General features: G+C 38.5%; 1 protein-coding gene and 1 pseudogene across 2 annotated transcripts in view; both read left to right on the top strand.

Annotated features, from left to right (window-relative positions):
• GDPD1 (glycerophosphodiester phosphodiesterase domain containing 1) overlaps positions 1-17,102 on the top strand; it is a 41,898-nt gene that overhangs the window by 13,285 nt on the left and 11,511 nt on the right. For both annotated transcript variants that reach the window (XM_013005758.2, XM_045299670.1), the window contains exons 2-5: positions 1,175-1,310; positions 5,474-5,519; positions 11,016-11,134; positions 14,122-14,211. In XM_013005758.2, the coding sequence (XP_012861212.1) occupies positions 1,175-1,310; positions 5,474-5,519; positions 11,016-11,134; positions 14,122-14,211 (391 nt within the window). The remainder of the gene's footprint in view (positions 1-1,174; positions 1,311-5,473; positions 5,520-11,015; positions 11,135-14,121; positions 14,212-17,102) is intronic.
• Positions 7,834-7,922, top strand: LOC115872928 (annotated as a pseudogene).

Genomic DNA, 17,102 nt, shown 5'->3' with positions numbered 1-17,102 from the left:
GAGGTTATCTTCCAATAAATACTCCACTGGAAATCGACTCTGATATAAATCAAATACCTCAACTATAAATTTACTTTGATTTATTATTGCTTTTTATGATCAGTATCTGATTTTTGTTTGTCTTTGGGAGTTGGGAACATTACATCTGAAAATGATAATAACAAATTAGTCACTGCAGCATTGTAGTAGTATCATTCTGCTTGAATTGTAAACACAAGGTAGACAGATGATGTGGGATTAAGATGTACAATGTGATGTAAAAGGTGGTTGCAGATGTAGTTCATCATAATTGGAATGCATTGTAAGTCGAGGACTACCTGTATTTTCTCATTCCCAGTCCTACCTGATACAGGAGGCCTAGCGGTTCCGAGGGAAAAAAGATGTGGGAACATATTAGAGATAGTTAAAGTTAATTGTGTCAACCTGGCCAATAAACACATGTGGGGTTAATTGAAAGGAAAAAAGATGTGGGAACATATTAGAGATAGTTAAAGTTAATTGTGTCAACCTGGCCGATAAACACATGTGGGGTTAATTGAAAGGCAGAGAGATAAATGGCTCAGGGAGCCTTGCCTTTCTAGTTCTTGGGTCTCTTGCTTTCTGATGGTCGGTCCAGGGTGCAGCTGCCTTAGCCAGTTCTCTGCTTCAGCTGGCAAGGCTCACTTCCTGCAAGACCTCCCTTAGGAGAAACCACATGGACCTACCCTGATGCAGCCCTGGATGCTGGAGCAGCTGTGTGGAGACCTGCCAGCGCTGAGATGCTTACACTTCACTGATTCAGCTTTCCTCCTGCAGTCGACATCATTGAGTGTGTTTTTGTGAGATGGAGGAGGACTTTGTGGATTGGTCTTGGACATACGGCCTAATATTGGACTTGTGGCCTTGGGAAGCACTGGGTTGGGATGTTTTCTTGATGTGCATTTGCCCTTTATATAAAACTCTCTCATACATATGAGTTTCTGTGGATTTGTTTCGCTAATGTACTCAGACTAACACCGTATCTCCTTAAAGACCACGGCTTAGGAAACTCAATGGGATAGTTGTACTCTGACACAAAAAGTCTATGAGTTTGAATTAACCTGATAACACACAACAACAATGTGTAACCTAAGTGCTTACTTATATTTCAGAATTATTAGTATGCTTATCATTATTCTACTTTTTATTTTCTCAGTGCAGTTACAATTGGAACTGATATGCTGGAATTGGACTGCCATATCACAAAAGATGAACAAGTTGTAGTATCACATGATGAGAATCTAAAGAGATCAACTGGAGTCAATGTAAACATCTCTGACATCAAGTACTGTGTAAGTACTTGTTTGACATAGGTGACAGTTTATTTGGTCAGAATAATGATATAAATTAGTATGAGTCCAAGTATAGGAATGGACCCTTTAAAAAATCTGATTGTAATGTGTTATATGCTAATTATAGTAAATACTGAAAAAAGAAGGAAAAGTAATACTTAATTTAAACACAGAGCAAACATTGTTTTAATAGGCTACTCTGTGTTTGAGTTGTAATCTCACTGTACATTATGCATATTGTTTTTTAAACACCTTAATATTATAGTCTGAAAGACATTTTTTATAAGCATTGAAAATGACTATATATTATTTCATTGAGTAGATATATTGTTGTTTTTAACCATTCTTTTGTTGAACATTTGGGGATTGTTTGTGGATTTTCAGTATCGTACATTATACTGAGCATCTTTATGTATAAATCTTTTTCTATTATTTATACTTCAATAAACCAAAACCAAACTCACTGCCATTGAGTTGATGCCAAATCATACCGATCCTATGAATTTCCAAAAACTGTTAACTCTTTACGAGAGTAAAAAGCCCTGTCTTTCTTCTGTGGAGCCTCTGGCTGGTGGTTTCAAACTGCTGACCTTGCAGTTTATGTGAAAAAACCAAACTCATTGCCATGAAATAAATTCTGACTCATAGTAACCCAACAGAGAAAATAGAGTTGCTCCTCTTAAGTTTCCAAGGCTGTAAATTTAAATTTTTAGAGTACAAAGCCTCATCTTTTTCCTAACGAGCAGGTGGTAGCTTTGAACTTCTGACCTTGTAGTTAACAGCTTAATGCTTAAGGAGCCCTGGTGGTGTAGTGGATTAGCAGCATTGGGTTGCTAACTGCAGCTGCTCTGCAGGAGAAAGGTGAGGTTTTTATGTTCCTATAAGGCAGTGGTTCTCAACCTTTCTAATGCAGTTCCTCATGTTGTGGTGAACCCCCAACCATAAAATTATTTTTGTTGTTACTTCATCACTATAATTTTGCTGCTGTTATGAATAGGGCGACCCCTGTGAAAGGGTCATTCGACTCCCAAAGGAGTCACGACCCATAGGTTGAGAACCGCTGCTATAAAGATTTATAGCCTTGGAAACCCAAAGGGGCAGTTCTGTTCCATTTTTTTTAAAAATTGTTTTATTAGGGCCTCATACAACTCTTATCACAGTTCATACATACATCAAAATTGTGTAAAGCACATTTGTACATTCATTGCCCTCATCATTCTCAAAACATTTGCTCTGCACTTAAGCCCCCCGGCATCAGGTCCTCATTTTTTCCCCCTCCCTTGGTGCTCCCCACTCCCTGAAAGTAGTATTTTTCATCGTTGCTACATCACATCTTGACTGGCTCGTTTTCTCCCCAAAACCCTTCTGTAAGGGGACGATCAGTGGCCTACAAATGGCCTTTGGGTCTCCACTCCACACTCCCCCACCTCATTCACTATGGTAAGATTTTTTTGTTCTGATGATGCCTGATAACCCTGATCCCTTAGACACCTCGTGATCGCGCCTTCTGGTGTGCTTCTTCCATGTGGGCTTTTTTGCTTCTGAGCTAGGTGGCCGCTTATTTACCTTCAAGCCTTTAAGATCCCAGACCATATATCTTTTGGTAGCTGGGAACCATCAGCTTTCTTTGCCACATTTGCTTATGCACCCATTTTGTCTTCAGCGATCCTATCATGGAGGTGAGCACACAAGGATGTGATTTTTTGTTCTTTGATGCCTGATAACTGATCTCTTCAGCACCACGTGATCACACAGGCTGGTGTGTTTCTTCCATGTGGGCTTTGTTGCTTCTGAGCTAGATGGCCGCTTGTTTACCTTCAAGCTTCTAAGACCCCAGACGCTATATCTTTTGATAGCCAGGCACCAGCAGCTTTCTTCACCACATTTGCTTATTCACCCGCTTTATCTTCAGCAGTTGTGTCGGGAAGGTGAGCATCATAGAATGCCAATTTAATAGAAGAATGTATTCTCGCATTGAGGGAGTACTTGAGTGGAGGCCCAATGTCCTTCTGCTACCTTAATACTAAACCTATAAATATAGGCACATAGATCTATTTCCCCATCCTCAATATAAATATATTTGCATATGTACATGTATTTATCTAGACCTCTATAAATGCCCTTTGCCTCCCAGCTCTTTCCTCTATTTCCATTGACTTCCCTCCTGTCCCACTATCATGCTCAGTCCCCACCAGGGTTTCAGCAATTCCTCTTGGTTACATTACCCTTGATCAAGCCCTACGAGGCCTCCCATACTCTCCTCACCACCGATTTGGATCACTTGTTGTTCCCTTGTCTCTGGGTTTGTTCACACCACTACCTTTCCCCCACCTCCCCCTCTCCCATGTTTCCCTGGAACTGTCAGTCCCGTTGTTTTCTCCTCCAGATTGTTCATCCAGCCTATCTTATTTAGACAGACCTGTCTGTTATGTCTTACAAGGTTGCAATGAATCAGAATTGACTTAATGGCGATTTAAAAAAACTTGAATACAGTACATCTTATAATATAATTATAAATACATTCATAAAATATTTAGTAAAGGTATTTACCTAAAGATCAATTTTCTCTGTATAGTATTTAAAATTAATTCCTTAAGTAAACTCACAGAAGGGAAATTATTGAGTAAAAAGTTGAGAATATAGTGTCTTAGGATCTATTGTAATACTGTAACAACACCTAATAACAGCACTATATATTGCAATTTTCTATTGTTAACTTGAGCCCTGATAGCATAGTGGTTAGGCTTTGGCTGTGATCTGAAAGATCAGCAGTTTGAAACACCAGCTGCTCTTTAGGAGAAAGATGGGGTTTCTACTCCTGTAAAGAATTACAGTCTCAGAAATCCCCAGGGACAGTTCTGACCTATCCTATAGGGTCGCTATGGGTCGACATCACCTTAATGACAGTGAATTCTTATTGTCAGCTTGTTTTTTTTAAGAGTTTAAAAGACTTGTAGTAGCTTATTGATGTCAGAATAATTCAAATTGTGCTGTACCTTTGCCATTACTGGGCATTATAATATAAAAATTTTACTAATTTGCTAGATGAAATTTTATTGTGATTTTTTTTTAATATCAGTAAGTTTAAGGATTTTTCTCTATGATAGTAAATTTTTCTTTAAATGATTGATTCTTTATATTTGCCTATTAAAATCTTTTTCATAGGCAATAAAAGGAAAGTAATTATAGGGAACAATTTACCCCTGGGAAGGTTCTAAGGAGTCCTCATAGTGCAGTAGTTGAGTTACTAACTGAGAGCTTGGTAGTTTGGAGCCATCAGCCACTCCCATAGGAGAAAGTTGTGGCAGTCTACTTCCAGAAAGAGCTGCAGCCTTGGAAACCCTGTGGGCAGTTCTGCTCTGTCCTATGGCTCACTGAGTGGGAATCAACTCAAGGGCAATAGAGGGTGGGTTGAAGAGGTTTCTCTTAAGGGTGTTGTTTGTAAACATGTAGTGTTTTTTTCTTTTATGTTTTGAGAAAGCAAATCTTTACTTTCTAAATGTAAGATAGTAAAGCACTTTAATTTTTGTTATGTGTGAGAAAGAGATTTATATCAAGGAGTAGTTGTATATCAAGACAACATATCAGCACAGTCCAACTCAAGTCCATAAATCCAGTGCTAGTCGATAAGGCCTTCTTCAGACTCATGCAGTCACAAGCAGTGATGCAGAATTCAGGAATAGCATAGGTTGGTGGGTGCAGGGTCATGTGGATCCAGTGGCGGAGGCAGAACTCTGGCAGCAATCAGGGTCAGCCATCAGGTTGGTAAAAGCAGAGAGAGAAGGGAGGTGGGTGCTTATCCCAGGACCCTCCTTATGAGAAGGTCACACTCACAAGGAGGCACCATCAAGCTGTGACCTGAATGATAGGTTGAACACCACCCCTATACTTTTATATATCTTCAAGTTGACATGAAATGATGTAACTCCCCAAAAAACCACTCAAGAAAATAAAATTTCATCATTTAATCTCACTCACGTTGTTGGCACAGGTATGTCTGGCTTTGAAAAAGCTGCTTTTATGACATTGAACTGTCAGGTTGAAACTTGAGACTGCTACAATTTCAGGTTTTCATTAATGCCAAAAAAAGATAATCCAGTAATGGCTGGGGTAAAGTCTTTATTTTTTAAGAACTAACTTTCTTTTAATCATATCTTTTAAAGGAACTCCCACCTTACCTTGGCAAATTGGATGTCACGTTTCAAAGAGGTAAAGGTTTTCATTATTAGTACAATCGTTTACATGAAATTTATTTATGTAAAGAAGCAGATATACATATGTTTCTCATATAGTAAGTTCTGGTCCAAAGTACTGTATTCAGTGCTTGTTTTCTCAGCTCTAACACAACTATAATGTGTATAATTCCCTCATAAAAATAAGAGAATCAATGGAAAGAAACAAGAAGAACCCCTTTCCAATGATTTTATATTTAATTTTACGACACTTGACTGCTTCGTATTTTAAATGGATAAGTCTATAAGTCAAGTAAACAATCGATTTTGTAGTCATCTTCACTATTTAATGACCAGCATAGCAATGTTTTTCTTTTCTGGGAATATTTCTCACAAAGATAACCTGTCTAACCTGAGCTTTTTAGTTATTACAGGTTAGACTAGAAAATACATCATCTTGAGAGCAGGTGCTGAGCAAGTATACAGATATATTTGTGTCAAGATCACAAATCAGCTAATATTCTGAATAATTCAAAAGTATACACATGTCATAGGCTTTGTTGTGGCTTGCAAATAATTGAAGCTTTAGAAAGCCAAATAAAGATCAGAACATTGTTTAAAATAGCTGTCTCTAAATGATGTTTAAGCCTGATATGTGTTTCATTTTACCTTTAGATAAGTATCATTAAGCTGTGTTGGTTTGAGGACACATTGTTTCCATTATTGTAATAAACTGGATTATAAATCCAAGAGAAAAAACAAGCAAAGCCACTGCCATTGAGTTGATTCTGACTCATAGGATTCTATCAAACAGAATATTACAACTCCAGAGGGTTTCTGGAGCTATAAATCTTTATGGGAATAGTAGTTTTATCTTTCTCTCACATAACGCTGGTGGCGTCATGCTGACCTTTGGATTAGTAGCCCAATGTGAAACCCATTGTTAAAAAATCTTGATTTGTATAAATTGTGGAAATTGTATAAATTTTCACATGGAATGAAGATTTTCTTATACATTTTTTATGCAGTAGAACCAAAGCTTGCGAAGGTTAAATGTCCTTTGAGGAAAACATGTTTTCATTTGTTGCTTTGCCCAGAGACTCTTTCAATATTGGAACTCAGTGCTTGACTTTTAAAAATATTCTTTCAATCCAGGATGGATGAGCCCTATAGGACCAGTGGTGTGAGTGGCAAAACAGGGAGGGTGGAGGGAGAATGGGTAGGAAAGAGGGAACCGATTACAAGATCTACGTGTGGCCTCCTCCCTGGGGGACAGACAACCGAAAAGTGGATGAAGGGAGACGTTGGACAGGGCAAGATATGACAAAATACCAATTTATAAACTATCAAGGGCTCATGTGGGAGCGGGGAGCGGGGAGGGAGGGGAAAAACGAGGACCTAATGTAGGGGGTTTAAATGGAGAGAAAATGTTTTGAGAAATGATGTACAAGTACGCTTTACACAATTGATGTGTGTATGGATTGGGATAACAGTTGTATGAGCCCCTAATAAAAATGTTTTAAAAAAATAAATAAATAAAAATATTCTTTCAGTTTAAGATACTCTTGAGTGTGGTTTTTTTCTTTTTGGTTTTCTAACTCTGACTGTGTACATTTCATTATAATATTTTACTTTGTCATGAGAGTGTTGGTGCAGGAAACATCAAAAGAAGATTGAAAGAATATACAGAGTCGCTGTCCCAAAAGGAACTAATGAACATCCCACCATTTCAGAAGGTAGCTTATGAGCAAGAACCAACGGTACTGACGGAAGACGTCTAAGCTATCCTGAAAGCAATAGCCAGAAACAAAGCTCCAGGAATTGATAGAATACCAATGGAAATGTTTCAACAAACTGATGAAGCACTGGAAGTACTCACTTGTCTATGCCAGGAAATTTGGAAGTCAACCTCTTGGGCACCTGACTGCAAGAAACCCATATTTGTACCCATTCCAATGAAAGGTGACTCAACAGAATGTTCAAATTATAGAACAGTTCAATATCACAAGCAAGTAAAATCGTGTTAAGCATCATCCAACAATGGTTACAGCAGTACATTAACAGGGAACTGCCAGAGGTTCAGGCTGGATTCAGGAGAGAACATGAAATAAGGGATATCATTGCTGGTGTCAGATGGATCTTGGGTGAAAGCAGAGAATACCAGAAATATGTTTACTTGTATTTTATTTAACTATGCCAAGACATTCAACGTTGTGGATCACAACAAACTGGGTTGCCTTGAGAAGAATGGAAGTTCCAGAACACTTCATTGTGCTCATGCAGAGCTTGTACTTTGATCAAGAAGCAATTGTGGGAACAAGGGGATATTACATGATTTAAAATCAGGAGAGGTGCTTGCTTCAGCAGCACATGTACTAAAATTGGAATGATAAGGATTCGTAAGGATGACATACAAATTCGTGAAGTGTACCATATTTTTCTGGTTATTCAAGTTCAATGGGATTTTTGATTCTTTGGTTCATTAAATAGCCTTAAACTTAAAAAAAAAAAAACATAAAAAAAATAAAATCAGGAAAGGTGTGCATCAGGTTTGTATCTTCTCACCATACTTACTTAATCTGTAAACTGAGCAAATCATCAGAGAAGCTGGATTATATGAAGAAGAATGAGACATCCTGATTGGAGGAAGGCTTATTTACAACTTGTGATATGCAGATAACACACCTTGCTTACCTAAAGTGTAAGGACTTGAAGCACTTGCTGATGAACATCAAGGATTGCAGCCTTCAGTATAGATTGCAACTCAATGTAAAGAAGACTAAAATCTTTACAACTGAACCAATAGGTAGCATCATGATAAATGGAGAAAAGATTGATGTTGTCAAGGAGTTTGTCTTGTTTGGATTCATAATCAAGAGATCAAATTTGTTGCACTAGATCTCTTTAAAGTGTTGGAAAAAGGTTACTTTGAGGATTAAGGTACACCTGATCCAAGCCAGAGTATTTTCCATCGCCTCATGTACATATGAAAGTTGGACATTGAATAAGACAGACTGAAGAAGAATCTATGTGTTTGAATAATGGTGCTGACGAATATTGAAGGTACCATGGACTGCCAAAAGACTGCACATATCTGTCTTGGAAGAAGTACAACCAGAATGTTCCTTAGAGACAAAGCTGGTGGATTTCATCTTATGCACTTTAGACATGTTATCAGGAGGGACCAGTCGCTGGAGAGAGACATCATGCTTGTTAAAGTGGAGGGACAACAAAAAGAGGAAAGCCCTCAACAAGATGATGGACACAGTGGCTGCAAAGATGGATTCAAGCATAGGGACAATTGTGAGGATGGAGCAAGATGGAGGAATGTTTAGTTCTGCTGGGGTCACTAGGAGGTGGAAGGGACTCAATGGCACTTAACAACAAAAACAGTTTGTTGCTAGTTTTATATCTTCCTCATAACATCATGAAACTTTAAAATGTGAAGAGACCTTTGAGATCATCGATTCCTGTCTCTTCCTTTTATAGATAAGGAAACTGAGGGAGGCCTACAGATGCAAACCAGTTTGATCAAGGTGGTGCTAGTAAATGACAGAACTAGGACTTGAAACCAGACTTCCTCCTTAGCAGTACCATACTGTTTCTCCATCTGAAGAGCTCCGAAAGGCGACGTTAATAGCAATGCCTTATACTCTTCAAGTTTTAGACAACTACAACATGTAATAAACTCATTTATATTGCTTTTAACTCATAAATGTGTCTCCAATATAGTTTACTGTATTTGAGACAGACTGATAAATATACTGTAAAAACTCGACTCATGTTAGGACATTCTTCGGTCTTTTGGGGGGTTTTGTTGTTGTTTTTACTGTTTTCCCCTGCTCAGAACTCTTCCTACCTTTCTTTTAATTCTGAAAGAGAGCATCAAGTTTTGGAAGAATAGAAAATTCAGACCTCTTGCTTTGTTTGTGGTTCCCAACTCTAATAGAGAAGTAAGTGCTCTCTTTGAAAAGATCGTTTGGTGGGCCATAGGCTACATTAAAAGCGAAATAAAAATTTATGAACTAAGCAGTTATCATTGATTTTACTTGAAAGTAGCCTTTTCTCATGGAAAATATAATTTGAATAACCTAGAGGTGGCTATCAGTTTTAAAGTTCTAGTATGTACTGGGAGCCGTTTCAACATTCCATCATCCAGTGATTTCTATCACATGCTCCTTGATTTTCACCTCCTATCTTTTAATATTTACCATTTGTAGTCCCTATTTCTCAGCTGGCTATTCTCTGCCCAGAACAATACAGCACACAAGCTTTCCCCATCCTCCCAACTCCTTTTCAATACTCCAGGGAGTTCAGTCATCTAATTTAAATCTTCACATCTCCTTAGTGTATTCCGCCCACCACCCAGCACACATTTTAATTTGCTTGTTCCCCTTCTGCTAAATGCAATAAAGTTAGTTATAGCATAATGTGTCATTTCACTATTCCTAAGCTGTGTCTGTTAGATTTTACCGTGTTCTTGGTTGAGCCTTGCATACATCTAAAATATTGCCCCAGGCTCTTTGACTGCTGTATTAATTTTTTATTCATATTTAGATGCTAACAAAAATTTCCCCTTCATGAGAGCTATATTGTCCAAAATAACTTTCTGTTGTGATGGGAATGTTCTGCATCTGGACCATCCAATGCAATACCCTATAGCCCCACGTGTACAGTTAAGGAATTGAATTTTAAGTTTTATTTCATATTAATTCAACTTAAAGAGCCCCATGTATTTGATACTTCCCCAGTAGTTCAAACATTAACGCACTTGGCTGCATTAAAGGTTGCGTGAAGGTTGGAACTTCAAGCCCACCCAGAAGTGCCTTGGAAGAAAGACCTACTGATCTATCTACTTCTGAAAAATCAGCCATTGAAATCACTATGGAGCACAGTTCTAGTCAACATGAACTTCCCATATAGTTTGACATTTTAGTTTATAAGTGACAGGAGCCAGTGTATGGCCAGGAAAATATTTTTTAGGTACATGAAAAGATCAGGTTAAAATTTGTAGATACATTGTATTATAAACCAGATATCCAACTGCCATTGAGTCAACTCTGACTCATACTGACCCTATAGGACAGACTAGAACTGCCTCTCTGCCTTTCTGGGCTGTACATTTCTATGGGAGGAGAAAGCCACCCCTTTCTTCCTTGGAACCACTGGTGCAGTCCCATTATGCTATATATACCATATCTCCTGGAGTGTAAGCCTACACGAACACCAGCCAGGGCACCTAATTTTACTACAAAAACTGCATTAAAAATGTGCTGAAAAACGGCTTATAGACTAGTATATATGGTACTATATTATATCTATATTAAATTCATGAAATAAAAATAATAGAGGTCACATTGTTATGACCAAATTGTGAGATTTGGGATTATTTTTCTTCTCTTTTCTCTGTTTTTTTCCTCATTCTGAAAATGTCTTGCAACTTAGAGATTTAGAGAAGTCTAAATGTCATAACTTTTGTAATCATCGAAAATAGTGTATCCTAACACTACATTTAAAAATTTTGCTTTCTTAGAATGCCACTGTGAAGGAAAAGATAACCGAATTCCATTACTGAAGGAAGTTTTTGAGGCCTTCCCCAACACTCCTATTAACATCGATATCAAAGTCAACAACAATATGCTGATTAAGAAGGTATTTAAGGTTTCAGTCTTCACAAACAGGGCTGCACTAAGTGACTGCGTAGATCGCCGTGTTGGAGGAAATGTGATACTAGAGAACTCCCTCGTTGTTGTAAATAATATCCTGAAAGACCATCTTTGCAGAAAGTGGTCAGTTCTCAGTTGTGGAGAAAAGTTAACGCCGGTGAACCAATCACACTGGCATTAATTCAATTAACTTCTTGATTTTTTGTTAATATAAATCATTTTATTGGGGGTCTATTACAGATCTTATCACAATTCATAGGTACATCCATTGTGTCAAGCACATTTATACATAGGTTGCCATCCTCATTCTCAAAACATTTTCTTTCTACTTGAGCCCTTGGTGTACAGCTCATTTCTCCCCCTACCCACTCCCTCCTTCAGGAAGCCTTGATAATTTAGAAATTATTTTTTTCTTGTCTTACGTTGACCAATGTCTCCCTTCACCCACTTTTCTGTTGTCCTTCCCCCTGGGAGGGTGTTATATGTAGACCATTGTGATCAGTTCCCCCTTCCCTCCCCACCCCTCACCTTCTCTTTATCCTCCTGGTATCACTACTCTAACTATTGGTCCTGAATTCCCTGTGTTTTGAGCTCTTATTTGTGCCAGTGTACATGCTCTGGTCTAGCTGGATTTGTAAGGTAGAATTGGGGTCATGATAGTGGAGGAGAAGAAGCATTAAAAAACTGGAGGAAAGTTGTATGTTTTATTGGTGCTATACCGCACCCTGACTGGCTCATCTCTTCCTTGTGACCCTTCTGTAAGGGGATGTCCAGTTGCCTACAGATGGGCTTTGGGTCCCTGCTCCTCACTCCCCCTCATTCACGATCTTTTGTTCTGGGTCTTGATACCTGATCCCATCAACACCTCATGATCACACAGGCTGGTGTGCTTCTTCCATGTGGCCTTTGTTGCTTCTCAGCTCGATGACCACTTGTTTATCTTCAGGCCCTTACAGGTCTTTTTTTTTTAATCGTTTTATTAGGAACTCATACAACTCTTATCACAATCCATACATACATCAATTGTGTAAAGCACATTTGTACACTCATTGCCCTCTTCATTCTTAAAACATCCGCTCTCTACCCAAGCCCCTGGCATCAGCTCCTCATTTTTTCCCCTCCTTCCCACCTCCCTCATGAACCCTTGATAATTTACAAATTATTATTTTGTCATATCTTGGATTGTCCGATGTCTCCCTTCACCCACTTTTCTGTTGTCTGTCTCCCAGGGAGGAGGCTATATGTAGATCCTTGTAATCAGTTCCCCCTTTCCAACCCACCTTCCCTCTACGCTCCCAGTATCGCCACTCACACCACTGGTCCTGATGGGATAATCCGCTTTGGATACCCTGTTTTCAGTTCCTATCTGTACCAGTGTACATCCTCTGGTTTAGCCAGATTTGTAAGGTAGAATTAGGATCATGATAGTGGGGGAGGGAGTGAGGGGGGAAGGAAGCATTTTAGGAACTAGAGGAAAGTTGTATGTTTCATTGTTGCTACATCGCACCCTGACTGGCTCATCTCCCCAAGACCCTTCCCCTTACAGGTCTTATAACAATCCAAACATCAGTTGTATCAAGCACATTTGTACAAATGTTACCTTCATCATTTTCAAAATATTTTCTTTCTGCTTGAGCCCTTAGTATCAGCTCCTTTTTCCCTCCCTCCCTCCTTCCCTCTCATTCTCATGGATCCCTGATAAATTATAAATTATTATTATCATATCTTACACTGCATGCTGTCTCCTTTTGTCCATGTTATTGTTGTTCGTCTCCCTAGGGAGGGAGGGGGAATTGTGCTTCATTGTAGTCGGTTCCCTGTTTCTCCCCCCACCCCATCCCCTTTGACCCTCCCCCTCATGGTATTGCTACTCCCATTGCTGTTCCTGAGGGGTATATCTATCCTGGATTCCATGTGTTGAGAACTCTTACCTGTATAGAACTGGGGTCTATGGTAGTGGGGAGGAGGAATCATTGAAGAACTAGAGGAATGTTGTGTGTTCCATCGGTGCTGTACTGCACCCTGGCTGTCTCATTCTTTCCTTCTGACCCTTCTGTGAGGAAATGTCCAATTATCTACAGATGGGCTTTGGGTCTCCACTCTGACCCCCATCATTTGCATCTATATATTTGTTTTGTTTTGGGTCTTCTGATGCCTAATACTTTATCCTATAGTCATCCCGTGATCACACGGGCTGGTATGCTTCTTCCATGTGGGCTTTGTTGCTTCCCTGCTAAATGGCTGCTTGTTTAGCTTCAAGCCTTTAAGACCCAGGTGCTATATCTTTTAATAGCTGGGCACCATCAGCTTACTTCATCACATTTGCTTATGCACCCGTTTTGACTTAAGTGATCGCTTTGGGAAGGTGAGCTTCACAGAATGCCAGGTTGTTAGAACAAATCTTGCATTGAGGGAGTATTTGAGTAGAGACCCAAGGCCCATCTGCTACTTTAATGCTTAACATATGAATATATGTACATAGAACTATATCCCTATCAATATATATTTTGTATTTACATATATGCATGCCAAAATTTATGCCTCTATAAATGTCTTTTGCTTCCTAGTTCGTTCCTCTTTTTTTTAGCTTTCCTCCTGTCCCACTATCATGTTTGACCTTCATTTGCCTCTCAGTACTTTCTCTTGGTCACACCCTGTCAAGCCCTCATTGCCATAGATTTTAGATCTCTTATTGTTCCCTTGTCCCTGGGTTTCAATTAACTTCTTGTTTAACTTGTTTCATTTATAGTTTATGTAAAATTCCAAAATAGTTGCATATATGCTCCTTGATAAATTGTATAATGGTAAAATGTAAATAATTTCTTGTATTTTATAAAAGTAATCTGAATTTGCATACAGGTTTTTCCAAAATTTTATACTGTCCACTGGCAGGTGGTCAATTGTGATTAATTTTTAAAGTGAAATGTAAGTGGATTAACAAACATATTTGACATTTTAAATTTCCATTTGTAGGTTTCAGAATTGGTAAAGCAGTATAAACGGGAACATATAACAGTGTGGGGTAATGCCAGTTATGAAATTGTAAAGAAGTGCTACAAAGAGGTAAGCTTCAAAACACACACAATAATTTCTTTATCATTTCTTCTCTACATGGTAGGTTATTATAGTAATTTTAAAAAATCTATTTTACAGCCTTGATGCAAAGACAGATGGTACTGGGTGGAATTAACTAGCCAGAAAGTTACTAATAGAAACAAAGAGTTTAACTTTGCAATTTAAGTTCACTGTAATTGGGTTCATTCACAGAATTATGAATATTTATAAACTTGTTTACTAGCAGTTTGTTGTGCACATTATAAAACAAAATATTTCTATCTTTTAGTGTTTATTTCTTGTTAGGTAATCAAAATTTCTTGTGCAAATTTGAATTAAGGAAGTGTGTATAGTCTTTCAACTCTAACCCAAGAGTTTTTTTTTTTTACCCTGTTCCCCAAATATACTAATATAAGTAAACCAAAATCATGATGGTCAGTAGGATATAAAAACAAGGCTGTCCTACTCACTGAAAACTTTCTAGTTCAAGAAAGTATGTTTACAAAATATTAATTTGGGGAAAATGCAGAACAGAATTTCAAATTCTTAGCTGTGGAAGTTGGATGAACCCCTGAAACTATTGCCCTGAGACCATTTTGATACCTTAAACCAAACAAAATGTTTGCTGAATCCTTCTGTAAAACAAACAGTAGTTTAGCTTTACTCACTCACTACCATCTAGATCAGCGGTTCTCAACCTGTGGGTCACAACCCCTTTGGGGGTCGAATGACCCTTTCATAGGGGTCGCCTAAGACTATTGGAAAACACATATTTCTGATGCTCTTAGGAACCGAGACACTGCTCCTCTATCCGCCTCCAGACGGGTCCACCCACGTACAGATACACCCACATACAAGTACCCAGCATGAATACTGCTTCAAGACAAAATTTCATTTGTTTCTAATTAGAAACAAATAGTTCACAATATATAATTACATATTGTTTTTGTGATGAACCACTATGCTTTAATTATGTTGAGTTTGTAACAATTAAAATACATGCTGCATATCAGATATTTACATGACGATTCATAACAGTAGCAAAATTATAGTTATGAAGTAGCAACGAAAATAATTTTATGGTTGTGGGGGGTCACCACAACATGAGGAACTGTATTAAAGGGTTGTGGCATTAGGAAGGTTGAGAACCACGGTCTAGATCATTTAGAGTCATAATGACCTCTAGGACAAGGTAAAACTACCTCTGTGGGTTTCCAAGACTATAAATCTTTATGGACGTGGAAAGCCATTCTTTCTCTTCTGGAGCTCCTGGTGGTTTCAATCTGCTTTGATGTTCGTAGCCCACTACAACCACAAAGGCTCCATACTTAAGCTTAACTAGTAAGAAATGTCTGCTATGAGCATGATGCTCTTCTGAAAAGAACTCTCTCTATAGGGTCAAGCTGGCAACAGCAATTCAAAGATTAGATAGGAACCGTAGTGACCAGTGAATTTATGTTAATGGAGAAGGAACAACTCAGAAAAAGAGAGGAGCATGTTTACACAACTTGAAGAATGTTACCAGTGTCACTAAATTGTACACATAGGAATCATTGAATTGATACATGTTTTGCTGTGTATATCTTCAACAAGAAAACCAGTAACATTAAAAAACAACGACAAAATACCTTTATCTATTTTGAAATGGTTTACTGAACCTCCATAAAATAAGTTTAGCTTTATGATCAGCTAGAGAATTTGAAATTCAAAATGTTAAAAAATCTAAAGCATTCATGACTCCTTGGAGTACAAATGATAATGCAAAAGAAATAGCAGTTTTCAAACACAGAACTTTTTTAGTAAAGCCTTCTTTCCTAGCAAAGAAGGCAAAAACCGTTGTGAGGTCAGCACCATTTCAATTTAAAGAACCAATAAGGTCCTCATTAAATTAAGTACGTTTTATTACATGTAGTAGACCAGGCATCCTCAAACTAAAGCCCGCAGGCCACACGTGGCCTGCCGAGGACATTTATCTGGCCCGCAGGGTGTTTTGTTTTTTACTTCAAAATAAGGTAAGTGCAGGGTGCACAGAAATTTGTTCATAGTTTTTTTTAACTATCGTCCGGCCCTCCAACGGGCCTGAGGGACAGTGAACGGCCCCGTTTAAAAGTTTGAGGACCCTTGTAATAGACTGTGCAGAGCCAAACCTGTTGTTGGGTGCAGCCCCATCAGGCCTGATTCAGAGCGAGCCGATGGACAACAGAGCAAAGCACCGCCCGGGCTTGCGCCATCCTCACGTTTGTTCTTATGCCTGAGCCCATTGTCAGTTCATCTCATTGACGGCCTTCCTCTTTTCCACCGTCTCTCCACTTTGTCACGCATGATGCTGCTCTCCAGGGACTGGTCTCCTGATAATATGTCCAAAGTACACGAGATGCAGTCTCACCAGCCTTACCACTAAGTTGCATTCTGGCTCTATTCCTTCCAAGATAGATCTGTTTGTTCTTTTATCAGTCTGTGGAATTCTAAATATTCTTTGCCAGCATCATAGTTCAAATTAATTGGTTTTTCACTGATCTTCATTATTCAATATCCAACTTTCACATACATATGAGGCAATTGAAGATACCATGGCTTGGGTCAGGAAAACCTTAGTGCTCAAAAGTAAGTAACATCCTTACTTAAAAATTTTTTAATCATTTTATTAGGGGCTTATACAACTCTTACCATAATCTATACATACATCATTTGTGTAAAGCACATTTGTTGATTCATTGCCCTCATCATTCTCAAAACATTTGCTCTCCACTTAAGCCCCTGGCATTAGCTCCTCATTTTTCCCCTCCCTCCCCACTTCCCCCTCCCTCATGAACCCTTGATAATTTATAAATTATAATTTTGTCATATGTTGCCCTGTCCGACATCTCTCTTCACCCAATTTTCTGTTGTCCATCCCCCAG

The sequence above is a fragment of the Echinops telfairi genome, unplaced genomic scaffold (assembly GCF_000313985.2).
Source record: "Echinops telfairi isolate 266 unplaced genomic scaffold, ASM31398v2 ScPeMD7_7458;HRSCAF=8496, whole genome shotgun sequence".
In the NCBI taxonomy this organism is placed as follows: domain Eukaryota; kingdom Metazoa; phylum Chordata; class Mammalia; order Afrosoricida; family Tenrecidae; genus Echinops; species Echinops telfairi.
Note: the sequence above shows the minus strand (reverse complement) of the source record. Positions and strands in the feature narration are given on the sequence as shown.